The sequence below is a fragment of the Musca autumnalis genome, unplaced genomic scaffold, assembly GCF_047663935.1.
Source record: "Musca autumnalis isolate F117 unplaced genomic scaffold, ASM4766393v1 scaffold_4, whole genome shotgun sequence".
In the NCBI taxonomy this organism is placed as follows: domain Eukaryota; kingdom Metazoa; phylum Arthropoda; class Insecta; order Diptera; family Muscidae; genus Musca; species Musca autumnalis.
The window spans coordinates 141951119-141976906 of NW_027411977.1; the positions used below are offsets into that span (position 1 = coordinate 141951119).

At 35.5% G+C, this 25788-nt stretch overlaps 1 protein-coding gene across 1 annotated transcript in view; it reads left to right on the forward strand.

Moving 5' to 3' along the window:
• The window catches only part of cue (Low-density lipoprotein receptor repeat domain-containing protein cueball), a 51553-nt gene extending 26060 nt beyond the window's left edge, over window positions 1-25493 (forward strand). The window contains exons 2-4 of the mRNA XM_073985984.1: window positions 17297-18662; window positions 23205-23538; window positions 23799-25493. Coding sequence (XP_073842085.1) covers window positions 17297-18662; window positions 23205-23538; window positions 23799-23909 — 1811 coding nt within the window. The 3' untranslated portion in view covers window positions 23910-25493. The remainder of the gene's footprint in view (window positions 1-17296; window positions 18663-23204; window positions 23539-23798) is intronic.
• The last annotated feature ends 295 nt before the right edge of the window (window positions 25494-25788 follow it).

Consider the following 25788-nt stretch of genomic DNA (forward strand, 5'->3'; position numbering starts at 1 on the left):
GGCACCATCGGTCTGCTTGTTCTTCTTCCCCTGCTGTTGGTCTTGAGATGGGAACTGGAAGATTCCTTGTGGCCCAAGTCAGCTTGTGAGGCTGAACTGGCTGCGGCATCTTTCCTGTTCCCAGTCTTAGGGCAACCGGCTGGGGAGGTATGAATAATGGGTTGTTGACCTGAAGTGGGCCTCTTAGCACTGGGGAGTGGCTCCTCCATTGACCTGTCTCTCTTCACTGCGCTTTTTGGTGGAGATGGATTGGGCTTGGTAGGTGCTCCCCCAGGTGCAGAGACCGGTATTCGGTCGGACTTCCCAGATTTTGAACTCTTATGATGCGTCCCCTTCGGCTTGGCTGCCTTCTTCTTTGAGGTTTGCCCTGTCTGTGTGACGGGACATCCCTTTGAAGAGAGCTTTGAGGTCGAAGGAGGCGAATCATTTGATGGTTTACGGATCATGTCAACATCGCTCCCAGTTTGGCCCTTGGGGGCTGTGGGAGTCGATGTAGGCATTGACCTAACCTCTTCGTTTGCCGCAATAAGAGAAAGCTTGCTGATATCAGGTTTTCCCTTGGGTAAGTGAGGGTGAGATCTTTCGATCTTTTTCACTACCTTGAGATTAATCCTGATCAGCTTGCATTCTCTCAGCGTTATAGATGAGGGTTCCCTGTCAATGAACTTCCTGAGGAAGTGCATTGCTCTATGGTACGCCCTCCTCTTTTTGGCCCATTTACTAGCAGAGCTATCTGAGGTGGTGGGAGCTTTTCCGGCCGGTATTTTGGTCGGAGCTCCTTCCTCAGCAGCAGCCAGTCCTTTTGAGCCAGCAACATCGGCTGCGGCCGATGGTTGGGTAGCTGGTGCATCAGTTGGTCCAGAGGTGGCTGCTTCCACTGAGGTTGAGGCCGACTCATCGTTGACTACAGTCGCTGGAATGACTGTGGTGTTCATTTCGTCATCAGATGAGCCGTCCTCCGCTCCAGTAGAATAGCCATTCTGACTAAGACGCAGGGCCAACGTCTGCTCCAGTATCTCCAGGAGTTTCCGGCTTTGTTCAGCCAAACTGTCAGTGACAGCTCCCAGAGTGGGTACCTTAGGTCCGTCCCCTCCCGACACTACCGTCCCGTCAACCGTTGGCTGGGTTGCCCCAGACTTGGTATTAGATTTTGAATCTGAAGAATTGTCCTTAGGCATTGCATTGTTGTCATCAATCGGATTAGTTTTGGTTGTTTTTTTGTTTAAATTTTTGCTCTCCATACGTCATAGATTTAGTGGGGGAAGTGAGGTCCACCATGGCATAGCCCTCCTGTACCATGGCAAGGACATGACAACTAAGCCATTACTGCGTTGAGATGCCCAGGTATAAACGAGGCTCCGTTCTAATACAGTTGGTACCCTAACTGCAAACCTTAGAACACCGATGGGCACGGTTTCGCCTGACACCCCGGCGTTAGGGGGTCTCTAATAAGTAGGAGACCGCTACTTGGATAACCTTTGGTCGGTCACAGTTCCCCAACTAAACACTTCCAGGGTGTTGAGTGTGGAAACTGTGACCTTAAGCCCCCGCATCGCGTCAAGATTGTTATCCCTGGCGGGGGATACGTTACTGTAACTCAATAAACTGAAAATATTAGGTATCTGATACTTAAATTGGCACCATTAATTTTTATTTCCATCTCACACTTTGTTCGCATATTATTGTAATTATTATTCGCATAATAAGAAATAAATGAAAGTAAATTTTCTCTGGAAATTACTCGACTTAAATGAAAAAGAAAATATTTTCATATGTATATTGGTCTAACGGTTAATGATATTTCATTTCATTTCATTTCATTTCATTTATTTACTATGTAATATAAACAAGCCAATATGGCCAATATCTTATATTAACAATATACAATTCAAATAAAATTAACAACAAAAAAAAAAAATAGAAATTAAAAACTAAAATTAATTACCTATCATATATATATAAAAAAAAAATATACTCAGTTAACAAAATAGGCATCCTGAGACTATCCCAACACCACTGTACCTTTCTAAGCCAATACTTAGAAAAGTAGAGCAAGAGAAGGGATCAGGAAGAAATAATCATTCCCTATAATTCGCTCCACAAACATGGAACAAGTATAGCACTACAACACAAAGTGAATATAAAGATAAATCTAAGCAAATTTAACAATGCAAATATGGCTCCCCAGCCCAACAAAACAAATAAAATTAAAAAAACAAAAAAAATATATAATAACCCATAATTAAGTAAAAACACAACTCATAAAATCATAAGGAGTTATTCCGCAAGTACTCAAAGCACCTTGCTCTATATTCTCCTGTCAAACCATTAAAGCGTCGAAGCTCTAGCGGCAACTGATTCCATAATCTATCAACCCGAACAACAAAAGATTTTTCACCAGTTCGGGACGAAAATCTGGGGTACAATAATTGAGGGTTACGCAAAGACCTCAATCTTACAAAATCACTACGTAGTGGGATATCAGTATTCCTCATTATACTATAATAACACTGAAGAAGGCGAAAATTTATATAGTTTTCAAAGGACAATCCAAGAAAATCAACAACATACAGAGATACATGGTCCCAACGACACAAACCATACACATAACGAACAATAGAGTTAACAATTCCAGAGATTCGTTCGACTTGGCCAGAAGATGCACCAGATATAATTTCCAAACAATAGTTCACATGGGTCATCAAAAGCGACTGAGCCACTCTCTTCCTAATATCCAAAGGCAAATATGCACTAAGGCTGTACAATTTCCGAAGCTGGAACCTCACACGAGATAAGAGCATATCAATATGCACATTGAAATCCAATCTACTGTCAATAACAACACCCAGACATTTTATGCAATCAACAAGCTCAACATCCATCGAATTAACAGAAATCCTTAAAGCAGAATTAACGTCATGATTATTAAAAACTACTGCTTTAGTTTTAGACCGATTCATTACAAGCCCATTAGAATCAATCCACTGGGACAACGAGTTAAGATTTACGTTCACCAATGCCTCCAGGTGAGAAAGGCTATCACACTTAAAAAACACATGCACATCATCTGCATACAAAAATAATTTACATCTCTCCAAAGAAACAGAGCGAACAATATCATCAATATACATAATGAAAAGTAAGGGTCCCAGGACAGATCCCTGAGGAACTCCACACCGAACACTACGACACTCAGACCAAACACCATTATGAGATACAAATTGAGATCTACCAGATAAGTACGTGCCCACCAACTTGCATGCAGAAACAGAGAACCCAAATTTTAGCTTCAACTTATCCAACAGAAGAGCATGGTCAATCAAATCAAACGCCTTGGACAAGTCAAGGCCAACTAACATACCCACTTCAGAGCCATTAAAAACATCCCTGATTAAGTCTGTTAGATACAACAAATGCATTGTAGTGCTACGCCCACGCCGAAAACCATACTGAGAGCTACTCAAGCATTTACGGTCATCCAAGAACTCAACAATGGCATCCTTAATTATATGCTCTACAATCTTCGACATGACAGGGAGAATACTTATGGGACGCGAATTCGAAACATCATACGATTCACCGCACTTAGGAACAGGAACCACACGCGCTACCTTCCACGCCTGCGGAAAGGTCGAAGTCATAAAGATACAGTTTACTAAACGCAGAAAATGACTGGATATAAAAGGAAATACACTTTTGAAAAACTTTATTGGTATACCATCAACACCGACAGCTCCTGACTTAACTTTACGCAGCGCATCAACAACATCATCCATAAATATACAATAAAACCTAAATACATCCTGCTCACATGTGGCATCAGTACCACCAAGTCTACAATTTATAACCGGAGCTCTCACACTACTAAAGTAATCATTTACAATATTAACATCAATATCAGGAACATCATCCACATTATCCAAACAACCAAATGATCTGAGTGACTTCCACAGCTGACTACATTTCATAGGACCAAATATTCTATTGTAAAATTTTCTTCTCTCATTTCTCATGACTCCCTTACAACGGTTTCTATACAGGCAAAAAATACGCCTGTTAATATCCGTAGGTCTTCTACGCCACTCAGCATATGCAAAATCCCTGAGAGCTCGGACTGATCTCACAACATCATATTGCAACCACTCATCACCTCTGGGTTTGACACTACGTGTAACCATTGGAACAAAAGACATCAATTCTGCAAATAAAGTATTAAACAGAGACACCTGGAAGTCAACATTAGTCGTAAAATATAACGGGCTAAAATCAAAATTGCACAAAAATTCGTTAATACCTAACCAATCAGCCCTGCTGAAATCCCTATACTCAAAAAACTTCTCATTTATGACTACAGGGAATTTAAGTACACAAAATATAAGGACATGGTGAGATATACCAGGGCACTGACCCTGTGAAGCAAATTCCAAACACAACAGATCACTGACAAGACAGTAGTCAATTAATGACGTCGAGTCATGTGCTAAATCATAATGCGTTGGTCGCGAGTTGTGAACAACATTCAACCCCAAAGATCTGCACATATTCCTTAGCACAATCGAATTGGAAGTCCGAAACAAATTATAATTAAAGTCGCCCAAAACAATCACATTAGCATACATGTCCAGTATACCCTCATGCACACTGTAAAAAGAATTAATATCCCCATGGGGCAAGTAAACGACGACTACAAGTAATATCTATAATAAAATATCTATTTAATAAAATTGAAATATTGCAAGCCATGTGGTCAACAAGGTTTCTTTATCTGCATAATGCTGCCGGCTGGGGACTTGACTACCTTGTTCCTACATCTCAGCTTGTTGTGGCATGCGCGTCGAATTTGACCCCTAGAATTTTGGGTTAATTTGTGGTCAGAATTCTGCTACCATCGACCATGACATTCAGCTCTGGACATAAATTGAATACTCTCTTAGCTGGCGAAAAACTCTGATCGGAATTTTCGGAACTTCAAAGGCCCATATCTCGGGAATTATTGACTTTATATTTTTGTAATCAGAACGAAATGATCTGCCCGTGGCAAAAATTTCAGTTATTTTCGAAGGGAGAGTAATCAATTTGTACTCAACTCTGTTCTCACTTCTGCCACACCCACCAGGTGAGCGGAGTGGGATATTCCTCGCGCTAAAAAAGGTGGTAAGATCAGTCAAATAGGAATTCATCCTTTTACAAATGACATCAGGGAAGAAACATTTGATCTCAATGCCGTCTGGATGGGAGGAATACAAGAGGTAGTGGTAAACAGTTCCGCAGATATCAGCCCACCTTGGGGAACTGTCTGTTTCACACTATGTGGCTCGGACTTCTTGTTCCTGAATTCCACGTACGATTGACAACCACACATATAATTGATTATCCAACGTTTCAAACTTGGACGGAGGGTTGTCTGCTCTATGTCCTCAAACAGCGTGGAGTGCTTGATAAGTCAAGCACCACCATCGCCGTTTTATCACACGGCTTTCTCTGGTTGATTTCTCGATTATTATGTGTGGAGATGACCTGCAGAGCTGTCGTCGTGCTGCGCCGCTTGCGAAACCCTTGCAACTGAATAACTATTTGTGACGCTGGGGAGGACTAAAGCCTCAATGGTATTTGCTACGGGCGACGAAAAAGAAATCGGTCTGTACGATTCATCTTTGCTGGCATCCTTGCCTGGCTTAAGTAGCGGGACCAACCTGTCCATTTTCCAGACCTCGGGAACGATATGGGTGGCTAGTGACACGTTGAGAACTTTAGTGAGATACTCGACTCCCGGCACATCCAGCTGTTTCAGCATTATCATGAAGATTCTATCAAGGCCCAACGTTTTGGATGATTTGGCGTTCCTGAACCACCACAATTTACAATGGATGATCGTAAATTGTGGTGGTTCATCCTGGGCCGGAAATTTGGTCTCATTTTGGGTATTAGACCAGCAGGTATACATATGTCAGGCGGCTGCAGCAGTGAAGATCACCTAGTATTGTACATTGAAGGCCCCTTTTGGAGTTATTTTCATGGTACCCGTGAATAGTATGGATTAAAATGACCAATATTATGTACAAATATTTGATTACATTATATATTTATTACTTTTTCATTTACACATTGTTTTACTTCTTGTTAAATAAAGTCAATAACACTTTGACCTAAAGAATGGATATATTTACCAGTGACAGCGCACACACACACAGATAATTGTTAAATAACAACCCAGCAAAATAAATTGGAAGTAGTGCAATGTGGACTAGTTCTGTCACGGCATGTTTTGATGCAGTTCAACTGGAGTCGTGAAAAAGGCACTCCAGTCCTCACATTTTAACCGCATTTGGATGCAATCCAAAGAATCACATCCACTTGTCATATTTTAACAACATCCGGATGCAGTTCAACGGAGTCGTGAAAAAGGCACTCCAATTCCTCACAATTTAACAGCATCCGGATGCAGTCCAAACGGAGTCGTGAAAAAGGCACTCCGTTCGCTACATATTATTAGCAGTTGTTAGAGATCCCTACATGTACATAAATCAGTTTGTACATCTCTACAGGCAGCGGCTTTCATTTTCCAAAAAGAGATAAGCGTGTTAACATGTCCAAACATTTGTTAATACAAACTAAATAATATTTAATATTTAAATAATATTTAATTTGTGAACATTTTTCCGGCAAATCACCAGAAGAAAATTTCCGAATGGAGTGCTGTTGGAGTACGTGTCGAAATCTTAACTGGTGATGGGAAGACAACCCATTTAGCAAATGAAGCAAAAACAGTTCAGCTTGGAACAAATGCAAGCGGAAGAAACACGCATGTTTGCGATTGAATTCAATGGAGAATTTTCATAATTTGTGTTAATGTAATAAAGTTGTTAATATTTTTGTTTTGCACAAATAATAAATGCATTTTATTTGTTCTGGCATATTTTGTAATGGCTTGCACAATTTCCGCAGAATGCCTGTACCAAACACGTGCTTTGGACTGCCTCCTATTCTACCCCAAAGGGTTAGTTAAAATGCAATGCCAAAGGGTCAGTTAAAATGCAGTGCCAGAGGGTCAGTTAAAATGCAGTGCAAAAGGGTTAGTTAAAATGCAATGCCAAGGGGTCAGTTAAAATGCAGTGCCAAAGGGTTAGTTAAAATGCAGTGCTTTGGAGTGCATCTTTCAGTAGTCACGCTCTTGTAAAAATCATCAGTGAAAATGCATAATTTGATGCACATCCAGATCATTTGTACATATCATTCAAATGCATCTTTGGAGGCAAACATTTTGCTGGGAATTGAAATGTTAATAATAAATACATAAAAAATATCAACAACAATGGTATTCTTGCCACAAATTAAGTAAACAATTTCATTATCTTCAAGTTTAAGTTTAGAATAATTTTCGAAGGTTAACATAACAACATGACTGACTGACAATTGTTTTTAACAAATTGTTGTTGTTGTTGTTGTTTTAATTAAAACTTTAAGTGAAAGCTGTTTCTTTAAAGAGATCGACTATTAATAGCCCATGGAGATTGTTTTGCTCAATAGATTTGTGCATTGAATATTATGAGTAGGTTTTTATTCACATTAATGTTTTTTTGTTTTTTTGTTACTATTTTATTCATTATTGTTTTGCATTACGGAACTTGTGAAACAGGTGAGATAGTGTTTTCTTAAAGGGGTAATTTTACAGTTTACTGCCCCCGTTTTTATTTCCGTAACAGCCAACAAATCTGTTGGAAATAACACATTTTTTGAAAGTAAGAAACAATCACAGTTGTTGCTTTGTACGTACATACATTCATTCTTTCATTTATATGAATTGTTTTAACGTTTTAATTAAACATCTCGTGGTAAATATTCAAAAGTTAATGATGAATGGCGATAATACCCGATATACAGTTAGTCAACTTAATTATTGCAAAACCAAAATTATTACAAAATTTAAAATAAAACATCATTTTATTGGTATAAATAAATATAATTTTTAATATTTTTGTTAACAGTATACTTCTTACAGATGTTTATTAATATAAAAAAATAAAAAGTAGCTAAATTTCACTAAACATTTTCTTTAAATTAACAAAAATGAGAACAACTCATTATTTGTACTGTCAACTAAAGAATTGCAAAATTCACAACTTTTCATTCTTTCACGGCATTTTTCGAAAAGTTGGTTCTAATATTTCGTATGCCCAACTTTGACATTAAAAGACAGCTTGTAGCGTGTCTTAATTTAATAAATAAGTTTCTGAATGTCAGTTTCCAATGGTATTTTTTGCCATTCTTGTTTATTGCATTTTATTTAGTCCCCCAGGTTAGTGGCGGGTCTATTCCCAACTTTTTCCTTCAAGTGTACCCATGAATTGTCGATGGGGTTAATATCTAGACATTGGAACGGGGTGTAAATGACTTTGGTACAGTTGTATAACAACCAAGTCTTACATAAATTAGATTTATGCTTAGGGGGCGTTGTCTTGGTAGTACTTATATTGCAATTTGTTTGAATTTGAAAGGGACAACAGCCCTAAATTTCTTGACACTTTTGGTTAAATCATGTTTTGAAACATCTAAATAAACTTCCTCTGTCATTATTTCCTCCAAAATCTGGATGTTACCAACGTCACTGCTTGGTCACTGCCATACCATAAATGACAGTTTTCCGAACTTTACGGTATGTATTAAATTCCGGTTTTCCATGGATGTAAGTGGTTTTCGCAACACTTTTTGAGACCCATCGTGATAGTACAGCATAATTATAGTCTCATCAGAAAATATCGCGCCGATACTAAAGATGACGTGAAAAGTTGTCTGTAACAAGTCTGAATAGTTGCTATATATTGTGCTGTGGGAGGGCAATGGCTTTTACCTACTCATTCGTGATGAGTGCTTGTTATTGTGCAGCACTTTTCTGACTCTTCCATGTAACACACTTACTCCAAACTCATTTTTAATTAAAAAATTCAATTTTCTGGTGCTGCTTTGTGCTCTTTTGTCAATTTCTTTAATCATTCTCCTGTCAATTCGTGTGGTTACTATTTTGGGCCAGCCATGTAACGCCTTCAGTTTGAGCCTGGCTTCTTTCTCGGAGCGGTATATTATGTTGTATACACTTCTCAGCTTACGAGAGGTGACTTTAAGGACTTCTCTTTCGGATTACCATTATTACAATTGGAATAGACCAAATATAGCATATTTTAAGAAACCGTTTACCTGACTTTCTCTTTTTCTGATTATACTGTCTATGTTACACACACAAAAAGTAATTTATGATCAAAAATTATGGATCTACATGTCCATATACCATAAAAATCCTTAATTGGAAAAAATCGCGGGAAAATCCCTCGATTTTATTGCACATTCATTCATTTTGCAATTATTTAGTTGACACCGCAAAAACCAGATACCTATCCTTTTTGCCCGTTGTTTTTGTTATTTCCGACCGATTTCTGAATTTGTTGGCTTGATGTTGTCATTAACAAGTAAATCAACAGATATATACAAAAAACCCAACATTATTGAAAGAATTTCTTGTAGTAATTCCTAATTAAACATCAACATTTTTAAAAATTCATCGTTTGCAATAATATAGTTGACTAACTGTATGTGTGGCACGAGAACTGTGTTAATTTGATATTTTCAAAAGCACGTGACTCAAATGTATTGTTCCGAGGACTTAAATATTTTTGTTAAAGATCCTTGTGTCCAACAATCAGCAAATGAAAAAAGTTTTGATTTTTTAATCAAAACCCCTTCAAGACGATAGATGAATCGTGTTTATTTTTTTAATTTGTCTCGGGTTGAAAATGAATAACTAAATTTGACAATAAACACTTACTAGCACATATTTTCTTTGTAACAAATAACAATGTGGAAATTCCAACCACTTTTTGGGGGAAATATTGAATATTAATCGACTGGACAAGCATAATTGATAGAGAGTGTAGGCAAATGGATGATCTAGTTTCTTTTCACTATTCCATTTTAACTGATTCGAAAAACAAGCAGTGCAACGACTATTTCACATTGCACCAAACATTCATTTGGATTTGATACACTTTAACACTGACTTGCAATGTTTTTTTATTTAGCACATGTTTTAATTTCTCTAATGTCAAGTACATTGTCCAGGTATTTATCACATGATAAGGAAATGACAAAAAATATCTATAATAGATAACATGTGTAGTGTGGGGGCCAACGTTTAACAGTGACGTATTTTCACATGTTTGGAATAATAAGTTACATATAAAGTACAGTGAGTCACAGTCAAAAGTATCCACTTGAGTTTCTTTCATAAAAAAACTTGATTGCTTGGAGTTCTTTTTTATATTTTTAAATTATTTTTATAAATTCTGATAAAAAAAAATAAAAATTGTTAAACATTGATTTTTACCTCACAATGAAAAGTATCGTCACCATAAATGCCCGAAGACGTAACCCACAAAACCAAAACTTTACAGGAGAAGCAAAAAACGTTATAAAATTAAAAACTGTTTTACGGAATATTAATCTTATGAAGGCGATTATATGGGATATTATCGATCATATACGAAGGGGAATAAGTAGTGAAACCAAAACCGCAGAATTGCTTAGTTTTGAGATCCTCCATTACAACAAAATCTGCAATATTATCCCATTTTCCGAAATGCCATTTCTTGAATGGGATCGTTGCTTTTGAACGTAGAAATTGTGAAATTTTGCCAGATCATGTATTTTAGCTTTATGTATCAGATTACGCCAAAAAACGAATTTCGATTTTCATGTCGCTTACGTCTTCGGGCATTTATGGTGACGGTATGCACATTAAAAGCTTTATTAAACAAAAAATATTTCTTAGGCGTAGTATGTTATCCTTTGTTATCATTTACAACTTTGAGCCTTTATGCCAAGCTTTAATGTCTTAATTAATTTATAAGAAGACTGTATTAAACGGTTAATAACAAAATTAAAGTGGCTTGGGCCATCTTGGAATCTATTTAAAAAAAGACTATTGATTGGAACTGAGGGCTAGGCCATTTTGGCTCCATTTTTTAAAACATACAAAATTTGTATAGATATATAATACAAATAATTTTGAGAGTTTTAGATAATACAAATTTATAATAATAATTATTGGTCTTCATCCTGAATGTCTTCTTCTTCGGCTTTGTTTTTAAATTATTATTAAAAATATGTATGTACTAGCGAACCCGGCGAACTTCGTCTCGCTATTAAGGAATAAAATTTCATACAAAAACTCAATTTTCGATTTTTCCAATTTTCCGACTTTTCCAGAGAGATTTTCCAAAATTTTCTTCCGTAAAGACCTTCTCCTCGAAAATACAAATAACTGACAAAAAATTTTACAGAAATCGGCCTAGCCGTTCTCATTTTATGAATTACTATACATTTTTTACACCATTTTTATATATATAGATTTTATAGGATATATGAATATCAATATAAATATGATATAAATATCAACTTTTTGAAATAAAGTATCTATGTTATTTGAATATAAATTGCTTTACATTTTGGAATCGAATCCACTGAATTCTAAGCCATTAAACTTTTGAAGAGTTGTCTTGATTGCGTGGTAGGAATGAGTGGCCAGTAGTGGGATTTTATAACACATTTTTGCTTACCGACAAAAATCGGTAAAACTAAAATGCTTATAAATTCTGTAATTAACGAAATTTGTAAGGTAGCAACTAAAATAAAATTGTCCCAAAGTTCTACCGATAACAACAGTGTTTTCAACGTTTATTGGTACTTTTCATTCATAATTTTGAGTTTTAATTTTACCGACTTTTTTCTACATTCAAAAAATGAGTTACAGAATTCCAGTACAGATACCAAACATTTTTGGCCTATCTGTTCCACTGGGAAGGTCGAATTATTGTCTTTCTACGTGGCATTGGCTTTCACGTGTACATATTTCCTATGGGTCACGATTTTCAATAATGAACTGGTAAAGTTTTGTCATCGATCGGACCATAATTGTGACATTTAGAGAATTTTGGTGAAAATGCGCCTTCGGTCCCATACAAATTACTATGGAAACAAAGATCGCTAGGTTGGCACGGGTTAACGTAACCGATCGGCATAAAATTTCATATACACGGTTTTTGAATCAAATGGAAGAAATTTAGGGGGAAATACTAAAAAAATATATTTTGTTTTTTTGGGTCACCCTAGTGTACATACATAAATCTACAAATATAATAACGTATATTTTGGAGATTCTTAAAAAGTTAGGCAGATAATTAGTGGACGGTCTCTCTATGACAACGCGAATAACAACTCGCGTTAATTGTGTTTAAATCCAACAAATAAATAAAATTAGTCACCATATTAGACCCGAGACACTACACCCTCAAACCTCGAAGTAGAAGAAAGGAACTGGCATTGAAATACATAACAGTAAACATAAGTTTTTGACTGAAAAGATAACGTCCCAAACTTGCAATTGAAGAATTTCACCAGCAACTCTTATCTTAATTGTTTCGCATATTACTTTGTTGGCTTTTGACGCATGTTCAGATATGAAGGTAATATTTAGAAATAAATCTACGCTCGAATTAAAAATAATCTCCTAATCGTTGAATACATTTCATACTATTCTTATACGATACGTTTTATGAAGATTAACACAAAGTCATATTACAAATCGTACTCCTTTGGGGCATTTTGAAGGTATTTTCAGTTTATAAGAACACGCTCCGTCTGTAATGCATGTATGTACAAATGTACTAGGATCTGCACGAACAAAACTAGGTCAACAAAAAATACGAATGCATAACTTGGCGATCAAATTGTTTCGTATTACCTACTCATCAGTTTTAACATTAGCGCTCTTTTCTTTTTGCAATTATAGAATAATTTCACAATTATATTTCGCTTTCTTTGATGTTAAGTTGACATTTAAATTTTATTACCAAAAAAATGCTGATTGGTTTGAATTTAATCAATTAAACGGGGTTTTAATTTCAAATAGATTGACAATAATTTCAATACAATATGGCTTTAAAAAATTAATAAAATATATGTACATATCGTCACCATAAATGCCCGAAGACGTAACCCACAAAACCAAAACTTTACAGGAGAAACAAAAAACGTTATAAAATTAAAAACTGTTTTATGGAATATTAATCTTATGAAGGCGAGTATATGGGATATTATCGATCATATACGAAGGGGAATAAATAGTGAAACAAAAACCGCTGAAGTGCTTAGTTTTGAGATCCTCCATTACAACAGAATCTGCAATATTATCCCATATTCCGAAATGCTATTTCTTGAATAGGATCGTTGTTTTTGAACGCAGAAGCTTGAAATTTTGCCAGAGCATGTTTTTTAGCTTTATGTATCAGATTACTTCAAAAAACGAATTCCGATTTTCATGTCGGTTACGTCTTCGGGCATTTATGGTGACGATATGTACATAGATTGAATTTTTGTATTGACACTTTCCCCTCGACGATTATCAAACGACGACGTTCACGAATTTGATATTGACCATTGATCCATTTAAATGCCTCCACTAATTCATAATTAATCGACTAATTTTATGTAAACATGTTGTTTATTAGTTACGATTAATTGCATCTTATCAAATTTGAAAATAACGTACGTAATGGGATTTCCCTGTTAATTGCGTTCTTGAAATACTAAGCTTCGCCCCACAGTTTGAAAGCGTTCATCAAATATCATCACCTTAAAATATTGTATTTGTTGTTGTCGCCTAATCGACATTGCGATCTTTGCTACTGTGACAGATTTCTAATGCCAGGACAGAATCTACATATGTATTTTTAAAAGCGGCAAATTTAAAGTCCGGACTACAAGGTAATGTATTTTTATTTGAAACCGACAAATTTCCTCTTGAAAATTCTAATCACTTATCATCAATCTACTACTGTTCATCCGATATTTTGGCCGATAGTGTCCTGAATCCGTCCACCAACCTAACCCCAGATATTGGGTGTAACGTTCGACTACTTATGTTATTTGCGGTAATCTCAGAAGAAGAAAAAATTACTTCAAGTCTAGATGGACAGGACTTAGGGCGCCGACTAATAAATCTTGGAGACTTCTTATAAAACAATAGGTTGGTTTGTGCAAAGCCCGGCTATGCCATTATGGTATGCATACGAAAGAGCTACACAGTGGACCTTTCATGAGCACAACAGTACCTTGCATGGATGCTGTCGTCATGAGCATTCCGTCCACAATCTTGTGGAGAGACTTTCTCCACATAGGGGAACCAGATGATTTTTATGTTTCAATTTAGATTTTATCAATTAGTTTATTACATTTAATTTTTAGTTTGGATAGGCTAAAGAAGAGCCAACTAAATGGTTGTTATTGTTTGCTTTATTACGAAGAAATTTTGTTTAATATTAACCTTAAGCTAGGCTTCGGGGTAGTTTAAGGTTTTGTTGTTTTGCGTAACTTGTTATGGCCTATTGAGGCTTTGTTACAATGAAATGTGGAAATAATAAAAAAAATAAAAAATGAGTGACATTATACACGAATAAATATATTTGTGTTGATATAGTTTAGATTGCCAATATCATAGATCAGCTACGACAACCCGAACGAACCATTGTGGCAGCACTTGATCTTTCCACTGTCGAACATTCGATGATAGAAATCCACAATTTCTAATGATGTCAAACTTTGGATTGCTAACTACCCAAATGGAAGACAAGCCTTCATTGAATTTCGAAGCTAAAAACCTAAGTTCCGCAAAATAAAAGTGGGACTACCGCAAGGCGGAATACTATACCCCATTTTATTTATCACTACATATCTCGCAAAAACTTTACCCGCAGATATTTCGGTTGTATCGTATGCAGTTGATTGTAAAATAAAATTTCCATCACAAATTTATTTGCACAATCTAAACTTAATTTCCCGCAAATTCTACTGCGTCCATATTCACTTCTTGGACAAGAGAAGTCAACAACTTAATATTTTCGTCGATGACAGGCGTATCATCACTATTCATAATCCGAATATCCTTGAGGTAACCTTCGATAATCACATCCAATTCTCTTCCCACGCCACCGACATCAAACAGAAGGTGAAATCCAGGAGGAAAGTCCTAAAAAACGTATGTAGCACCAGCTGGGTCAAAAATAAAGAGACTTTGATAAGGCCATTGATCTTCAATTCAATTATTGCACTCCTGTCTGTTGTTCTTTCCTGAACGACGCGGACCATCCCAACTTGCGATGAAAGGCAGTAGGCACATTCATAATGTCTTCAGATTCTCTCGCGAGGATATCCAAGACGTCATTCCATCGGAGGTCACAGGGTTACATTTTCGTGGACTAAAATCGGAAAAGCTTTGACTTTATTCGCATATCGATCAATTTTCAGTGAATTTGTAGTAAATGTTATTTCTCCCCGTGACATTAATCATTTATTGAAGCATCGTGTTATGGAATACGAGAAAACGGCAGACCAATAAAAAGTTAAGAAAAAAAAACGAACGATTTATTTATTAGTAACTGACCAATTGTTTTATTAAAACAAGCAACATAATTGATTTTAATTTGTTTTGATTAACAATTCAATTTTTGTCTTTTGCATATTATAGAGCAGACTACTAGCGGGGAGAAATGTATATTATTGGTTTCAGATAACATGGGAAAACACACCAAAAAAGGCCAATTAAATACAACAAAAACTATTCATCATTGGCTCATGCCTTGATAAGACATTTACCCGATGTATTTTTTGAATTAATAACGATTAGTTACCCAGCAAAATGTTTGCCTCCAAAGATGCAGTTAAATGATATGTACAAGTGATCTGGATGTGCATCAAATTATGCATTTTCACTGATGATTTTTACAAGAGCGTGACTACTGAAAGATGCACTCCAAAGCACTGCATTTTAACTAACCCTTTGGCACTGCATTTTAACTGACCCTTTGGCATTGCATTTTAACTAACCCTTTTGCACTGCATTTTAACTGACCCTCTGGCACTGCATTTTAACTGACCCTTTGGCATTGCATTTTAACTAACCCTTTGGGGTAGAATAGGAGGCAGTCCAAAGCACGTGTTTGGTACAGGCATTCTGCGGAAATTGTGCAAGCCATTACAAAATATGCCAGAACAAATAAAATGCATTTATTATTTGTGCAAAACAAAAATATTAACAACTTTATTACATTAACACAAATTATGAAAAGTCTCCATTGAATTCAATCGCAAACATGCGTGTTTCCTCCGCTTGCATTTGTTCCAAGCTGAACTGTTTTTGCTTCATTTGCTAAATGGGTTGTCTTCCCATCACCAGTTAAGATTTCGACACGTACTCCAACAGCACTCCATTCGGAAATTTTCTTCTGGTGAGTTGCCGGAAAAATGTTCACAAATTAAATATTATTTAAATATTAAATATTATTTAGTTTGTATTAACAAATGTTTGGACATGTTAACACGCTTATCTCTTTTTGGAAAATGAAAGCCGCTGCCTGTAGAGATGTACAATCTGATTTATGTACATATAGGGATCTCTAACAACTGCTAATAAAATGTAGCGAACGGAGTGCCTTTTTCACGACTCCGTTTGGACTGCATCCGGATGCTGTTAAATTGTGAGGAATTGGAGTGCCTTTTTCACGACTCCGTTGAACTGCATCCGGATGTTGTTAAAATGTGACAAGTGGATGTGATTCTTTGGATTGCATCCAAATGCGGTTAAAATGTGAGGACTGGAGTGCCTTTTTCACGACTCCAGTTGAACTGCATCAAAACATGCCGTGACAGAACTAGTCCACATTGCACTACTTCCAATTTATTTTGCTGGGTATCTATAAAGTTATCAATACGTGAATTTTGAAATGTTGCTATTATGATGATATGTGTACGTCAAGAAATTGCACACATAACGCTAATTCGATTGTAGAAATTTCTATAGTAAATTTAATTCTTCTAGGCATACAATATATGAATTAAAAAGTTAGACAACAAGAACACATGACTCTCTAAACCAATTTCACTTCATAACTCCATGAAAATGATAAACTGTGGGGTTTTTAAACAAAAATTCCCAACAATCCTGTATTTTCCCAGAAATAAAAACTTCATAATTTTCTTGAAATTAATTAATGGAATAATAATAAGATTTTTTAAGTAAATTCCCTCCTCATTTCGTTGTCTTTGACATTTAAGTACAATATTGAATGTCAAAACAAAATGCACACATTATTTCAGAGAAGAAGAAAAGAACAGAACGCAAAAATGCTGCGTATATTTATTTTTAGCGCGCTTTATTTTAATTTTATTATATCTTTTATCTTTTTTTTTGCAGATTATGCCGTAACCGCTAAAACAAAAATTGTCTTCTACAATGATCAGTGGCGGGATGTTACCTCATCGGCACATCAGTTCGATCACTTAACAGCTATTGCTTTCGACGAAACCGAAGAGATTGTTTACTTTGCCGATCGTCTGCACAACAATGGCAGCATCTTTTCCTTGAAATTGCCCCGCGGTGGTTCTGCAGGCGATAATCACATCATTGATACTGTTGTTCAGCGAACTCAAAATGAAACAGTAACCAGCATTGCATATGACCCCTTGGACCGTAATGTCTACTGGGTGGATCAGGAAGGAAAAAAAATCTACTATGCCTCTGTTGATAGGGCCGAAAAGGACTTGCCAAAAGTTTTAATCGATTTTAGCAAAGAAAAAACTGTACCTGATGGTATTGCAATTGATTTTTGTCGTCGCAAATTATATTGGACAAATTCGAATTTTGCCAATGCCACCATTGAACGCATCGATTTGAATGGCAAGAATCGTAAATTGATCATCGATAAGGATTTGTATCTTCCACATGGCATTGTTGTGGATCAGCTGTCTGATCGCATTTACTGGGTTGTCGATCAGCAGGGTATACATTTCACGGTGGAAAGTGCCAAATTGGATGGTACTGATCGTCAAATAATTGTCAAGGGTCTGGATAGTACACCTTCAAATTTGGCTGTAACAAAAGATTTAATATTCTGGACAGATCAGAGACACGAAGCCATCTGGACCCACACTAAAGAGGCTAGTGAGAAGAAGGTCAATCGATCTGAAGAGGTGATCGAAGAGGTGGCTAAACCCCATATAATATTGCGTTTGCAAGACAAACCCAGTGGCATTATAGCTCGTACCCGTTACATGTCTACGTTACAGCAAGACGAACACTGTGCTAGTGTTGTGAATAAAATCAAGCGCCGTATTATTGATTCTGTGCCTATTTCTAATCCAACTGCAACTGTTACAAATGAAACAATCTCAAAACGGGATTATTGTCTCAATGATGGTGAATATATACCGCAAAGTGGTATATGCATTTGTAAGGTAGGTTTCGTCGGTGCTCGCTGTGAAACCAATGAGTGCCACAACTATTGCATCCATGGTACATGTACCATGTCTTCGACTGGCCAACAGAAATGTTCGTGTCAACGTGGTTTCTATGGCAAACGTTGTCAGTCCTCCATATGTGCAGGTTACTGTTTGAATGATGGTGTGTGTAAAATTGAAAGTAATGGGGAACCTACCTGCGAGTGCCCAGACAATTTTGGTGGTCAACGATGTGATCAAAATTCCACTGAAATTTGTGCACTGTTTTGTCGAGTATTAAAATATGAACCAGAAACTTATGTTCCTTTTGGATGCCATGACATGTAAGTTAAATTGAAGGGTAAGGGTATTTAAATAAGAAAAATATATTAAATAAGAAAAATATATTACAGTCTAAAAGGATAACGCAGAAGCGTTTCAAGGAGTATAAGGAATAAAAAAAGTAAATTGTTGTACATAAAATATTGGTTAGGTTTAAGGATGAGTATAGCCATCTAGTAATATAGTAGTGATCGTTTCACTCGGTTCTATTGCGTTCATCCTGGATAGATTGTGAACACGCAGGGCATTTGTTGGGTATCTTGCCAACAATTTGGGAGCAAAATGAATTGAGGCGGTTACATCGGATCTTAATTGGTCTTAAGGGGTTATCCATAGTAGTTGTGCAGATAAATAAACTACCAATATTTTTAGTATATTTTTCTTTTTTCTGAAAGAGTATTTTTGTTGTTGAAAAATATTGCATAGTTTTGTTACAAATAAATGGCTACCTGCGAAACCCATTTTTCGTGGTTTTACTGTGCCAACAATGGCTCGAAAACTAATGGGCCGACCTTCATACATTTTTATGGGCATTTTAAGAACCTTATAATCTTGTCTTTAGGCGGAACAGAAATTTGGGAAATATATTTAAAAATAATCTATTTATACAAAAAATGTGAACTGTCAAAGTCGAAGATTTCGATGTTATCGAATAAATTGACGATTTTTGTCAAAAAATCGGGCAAACAATCGTTGGTACGGACTTCAAAAACGCGATTTTGAGAAGAACACGTTTTAAGTTGCACCTCTACACACTAAACACAACGGGCCCATCACTTTGTATGTACATACATATATCAGCCAATTTTGCTCCGATCGACTTAAACTTTTGCGACATAGTCCATACTACCTGTACTTCGGAATAAGCCAATAACATTTTTTCTATTTTTAAAAGTGGTTAGTAGGGTAACCCCTTAACTTGGCTAAAACACTTGTGTTTGTCTTGGCAGCTGGCGTTCTGCTGCTGCGGTGAATGGGGGAAGGTCTCCGAGTACGACATTCACACTGTGAATGTTACCTGTGTAACTGCATCATTGTGAATACTTTTTGGTGGGGAAGCACGCCCACTAGATCGTGACAGGACGGTAAAACCCAAGCAGGTACTGCATCGACAACATCTTGTTGTGTTGATGCACTGGTAAAATTTGCCTTTCCCCATAAAGATAGTCCACTGGTATCATGAGGAGGAAACCTGTTGCAGTCCTCTAACGTTTACTTACCACACTGGCGCTGCACAGCTTATGCATTTGTGTTCGTACTTATCAATAATTTCAATTTGTGCAAGCAATTTTATTTAGAGCTTCTGTGAAATTATCTCAGCAAGTAAAAACTTGACCCCGAATCATTTTACCGTCGTAAAAAGGGTCGCGAGCACAACCTCCTGCAAAAAATCACGACGATCCAAGAAAATTTTATTTTTTTTTTGTGGGAGGTACACGAAGTAGTTGACCGATCCATATCCGATCCGAATCTATATCTGAAAGAATATTATAAGGTGCAAAATTTGTACCAAATCGGTTAATCCCTTCAAGTGTTATTATGCGCACAATTTTAGCGAAGGAGTATATGGCCCATCATCGAACTTAAACTAAGTTTGGACAAAATATTACGACCATCTGCCTATATAAGTTTGGACAAAATATTACGTCCGTCTGCCTATCTGGTGTGTATGATAACTCTCGAATAGATCAACCGATTTGATTTAAATTTTGGGTATCGTGATATTTTGTCCACATTTAAGTTTGAAAAAAGGCCATATCGATCCGCTCCTTCCGGTACCACCCTCACAAAAGTTCAAAAATTTGGGCCCAGGCTAGCTCTCGAAGGGAGTAACCGATTTGGTCCATACTTTGCACATCGTAATATTTCTTCCAGACATATTTCAGGTTCGAATATGTTCTATATCGCAACACTACTTCTGGCACCTCCCACACAAAATTTTCAAAAAGAAGTAACAACTCGAATTGGATTGGAATCTTTTTCAACAAGTTCTTCTTGCAGGCCCTGTTTCGATGACGTAATTATACCCTACACCACTATGTGGTAAGGGGTATTATGTGTTAGTGCATTTGTATGTAACATACAAAAGGAAGCGAGATAGACCCATAGTTCCTTCTAGGGATATACATAGAATCACTTTCTGAGTCGATTTATGCATGTCCGTCCGTCCGTCCGTCCGTCCGTCCGTTCGCAACATACAGGTCGCATTTGTTGACCGATTTCGCTGAAAATTGGGGAATACCATTTTTTTAGCCGTCGGAAGATCAAGTTCGAAGATGGGATATATCGGTCCACGTTTTGGTATAGCCCCCATATAACGGTACCCCCCGATTTACGGTATTTTGACGTTTTCAACTACATTTTCAGACCGATTTGGCTATAATTTGACATTTAGGGTTCTTAAGTGTCAATAAACATATATAACAAAACTTGTGGACATAGGTCCACGTTTTGGTATAGCCCCCATATAACGGTGCCCCCCGATTTACGGTGTTTTGATGTTTTTAGCTACATTTTCAGACCGATGTAGCTATAATTTGACATTTAGGGTTCTTAAATGTCAATAAACTTATATAAGAAAAGTTGTGGACATAGGTCCACGTTTCGGTATAGCCCCCATATAACGGTACCCCCCGATTTACGGTATTTTGACAGTTTTAGCTACATTTTCAGACCAATGTAGCTATAATTTGACATTTAAAGTTCTTAAATGTCAATAAACTTATATGACAAAACTTGTGGACATAGGTCCACGTTTTGGTATAGCCCCCATATAACGGTTCATTTAAGTTCATATTTTCGTATAGCCCAGATACCTCCGAACTAGCTGTTAATGACATTTGAAGTTCCCACGTTATGTACCGATTTAGGAGTTATTTGACTTTAAAGGCTCCCATCAAAAACTGTCAACATAGGTCCATGTTTTATTATAACTTCTATATAACAGTACCTCCCAATTTCTAGCCCCACAAAAATTGTCAACATACATAGTTAGATATAGGCACCATAAAAAAGGGCCTCCCGAATGAAGCATAAATGTACATAAACATTATCTGACATTTTAACGTACCCACTTAAAGTTGGGGACAGGAATGAAAAGTAATTATTCCATTTTAGTTCAGAATATTTTATGGTGGAGGGTATGAAAAGTTCGGCCCGGCCGAACTTAATGCTTTTTTACTTGTTTTTTACTGGGCAAGTTTATACTTCCTGAGATAATAGCTCAAAAGCTCCAAAAACAAAACTGAGTAGTACGTAAGATAACTCTCGAAGGGAGAAACCGATTTGGACCAATCGTATTATTTCTTACAGATTCGAATTATGTCCGAATATTGACTACATCGGACTACTCTTTCGGGTACCTTGTTGTTTTCTTCATCCATACATACACACATACTAAAACATTGATTGTTGTTGTACAACAACAAAACATTGATGGAAATTCGTGGGCGACGCTGCTGTAGGCACAACTGACTGATACTTTCTTACTTGCTTTTAATTTCAATTTAGCAAGTTTCAGTTTTTCAATATCTCCCATCTGAACGACATTCAGTTAAAGCGGAATCAACTTTGTCTAGCTTATGTTATGTTAGAAAACTCCATAATCAGTAATCGTTACATTACTTCCCAGCTAACATTTTTTTCCGAATTCGTATCGAATTCGGACAGAATTTCTGAAAAACTATCCGATTCTGATGCTGATACGAAAGTTGTATGGACGTTGTCACCGAATTCGGAAAGAATTTTCTAAGGAAATTCTTAAAAAATATTAGAGTTTCGCGACGAATTCGGTCCGTATTCGGAAGTAAATTCTTGGAAAATTCGGAGAAAACTTCGATTTTCTGACAGAATTCGGTCCTAATTCGGAAGAAAATTCTGGAAAATTCGATGAAAAATTTAGATTTTCTTAAGAAAATCCGTACCAATTCGGAAGGAAATTCTGACAAAATTCGGAGAAAAGTTCAGATTTTCTGAAAAAAAATCTGAAACAATTCTGACGCTGACGCCTTTGATATTGACACAACACGTGTCGTACTGTACTGAACAAACCCCACTCAGAGACAATTTTCTTTTAATGTACTATTTATGGAAGATTATAATTTCAAACTTTCCAATGATTTTGCCTGTTGTTATCATTTTATGATTAACAGTAGAACAATGTGCAGAAGTATGTTGAAGCTATCAACACTAGCTTGAATTATTATATGTTGCATTTATATTAAAAAAATTGTAAAATTGTAAATGCGAATTTTATGACCAGTCATTTTGTTTTTCGACCTCAACCGAAAAAAAAAAATCCCTTAGAAAATCCATTAGAAATCGGAATGAATTCGGAATGACGATTCTTAAGATTCTTTAGAAAATGTGCAGAGATTATTAAAATAAACTTATAGAAAATCGGTCCAATTTCTAGGAAAATATTAGAGAAATCGGCCACATTTCTAAAAAAAAAAAATTCAGAAAAAATCTGATATCAGAGCCCTAGGAAAAAATTGTTAGCTGGGTTATTATTAAAGATGTTATATATATTTTTTTCATTACAGATGTGAAGAATTGTCTTCAGAGAGTGAAGAGGCTGCTCAACTCTATGCTATACCAACATACAAACATTTAGAAGTTTGTAAAAATCAAGTGACATGGACAAATACAGTAATTATTGCCCTGGTGGCGGGTGTTGTGTCCTGTTTGTGTTTGGTACTGTTCATTGTACATGCTATAAGACGTTTCTATAAGCCGGCCAGGCCAAGAATAAAGAAAACATTTGTGGTGCGCAGACAACCTGCATCTACAGATACCCCCCTAACAAATCGGCCCATGGCAACAGAACAGTGTGAAATAACAATAGAAAATTGTTGCAACATGAACTATTGTGATACGGTTAGTATTTTTCACGAAAATATACAGCCTAATTATAAGTGTTCACTTGTGGGAGATTTCTCACTTTCACTATCTCACGTTCTCCATTAAGATGAAACGACAGAAAGACAAAACTCACGGGGAGTTTACATTCATAACCAACCTATATAAGTTGTCGTTCTTATTTTGAATGTAAGAAATCTCCCGCAAGTGAACATTTATAATTGGTCTGAAAATATGTTTTACTTCTTATTAAAATTTGTCATTTTTTTAATTTTTAGCCTTGTTTTGATCCAAAAATGGTACAACAAACCTTATCCCGTGATAATACCAACAATACCAAAGAAGACAAGAAAATTTTAATACACAACATGGAGGATGATCTTTATTGATGGATGAAACATGACATTAGTTTCCATAATTAAGTGTGGAAACGGGTGTGTTAACTCCCCTAAAAAGAGGCCTTAAAGCATAGTATCATTGCCATTTTAGAAAAAAAGGGTAGCTTAGATGTACTTAAAACTAATTGTTCATACATAAATCTTCCAAATGGCATCTCAAGTAGCAAGTATAAGATTTTTTTGAAAATGTTGAATTTTTTTATTTGCTAAAATGTTTTACCTTTTTTATTTAAAATTCTTATTAAATGATGCTGCTGCTTGTCTTCTTTTTTTTTAATTTCTAGAACAATTTTTTATATATTTTATTTTGTTGAAATAAATACGGGGAAGGACAGTAAAAATACATGAAAATATATATTTCCTTTTAAAGGACCTTTTAATGTTTTAATTGAAATGTTGAAGGAATTTTATGTGCATAAAAAATACAATAAAATTGTATATCGATATGAAAATGTTTTGTGCACATTTACTGTCCACAACTGTATTTATCTTTTTTATTTTATTTATTATTTGCAAATACATTAAGTATATTTGTACTTTATGAAACGGGTTTACTTAATTAAAAAAAAAATAGGGTATAATTTGATCATATGGATAGTTTCACACCATAATAGCCGAAAAAATGAATCAAGGCAACCATCGCCAATTACACGAAGTCGAGATCTAAAGTTTCAGGTAAATGTTTATATTTTGTACAATGACCTCATTCTTCTTGACAATTAGGAATATGGTAGGAAATTATTCAAAAAACAACAACTAAATTAGAATGGAAGCAATTTGCACAAATTTTTGCAAGAAAAAAAAAAACCAAATGGTAAAAAACAAAATGTCTCTTGCTATAAGCAATACAATATAGATATGTACAAAATACACTAATTAAAAGACATTCACTTAAATAGTTATTAAAACAATCAATTATCCAAAAGGTGTTTACCATTCACAATAAACTCACCACAAACATGTCTCTATAAATGAAATACAAAGTTAATTTGAAACAAATTACACAATATTAGTTATAATTTATTTAAAAATATATACATATTTTATATGTATAAATGTATATACTCTGAAATAGGGAAGAAATGAATCAAATGAAATTTTCAATATTACTTTAAATAAAATGGTCAATAATAATATCTGAAATCACATGAACACGAGTAACAATTATTAACTGAATTTTTCTTAATTTTAATGAGATAAAAAAGTTCCTTTATTTTTATGAATTATTAACAATAAAACAACTACTTATGTACATATGTATGTATGAATGAATTGTGTACAATAAATGAGAGATTATTTCCAATATTAAATTTATATTCTTTTGAGTGCAATTTTTTATAACTGCCACAATATAAATCTGTTTGGAAAATTGGATTTTTTAGTTCTTTTTTTTTTAATATATTGGTTACACATATGCATATTATTGCCATTTTAACTCATCCAAGGATAACAACCAAATATTGTAACATATTTATGTATATACATATGTGTGTATAATAAGATGAAATGAAAAGAGCATAGCTTTAGTTAAGATGTAAGTTTTAGAGATATTAAATAAATAAAAAATACAAAAAATCGAGTATGGATTGTTTTTCTTATGCTTATAGATTGGATGGATTGTTTTTTCTTATACTTATAGGCTTCTGAACAAAGTTTCAATGGCTTAGCCACGTTTTCAGCAAACAACTGTTTTTGAGATCAGGGTTACCAGTGTAATGCATTAATAAAAATTACGATATAATTAATTCCACTTTTTCGTTCAAAGGACATGTGAATTTTTGGTGAAGCCGTTCAAAATATATTAGCTCTGTTCCAGAACTAAAAAGTTTTTACAATTTTTACCACTTTTACACATTTTGCGTTCCCGTAC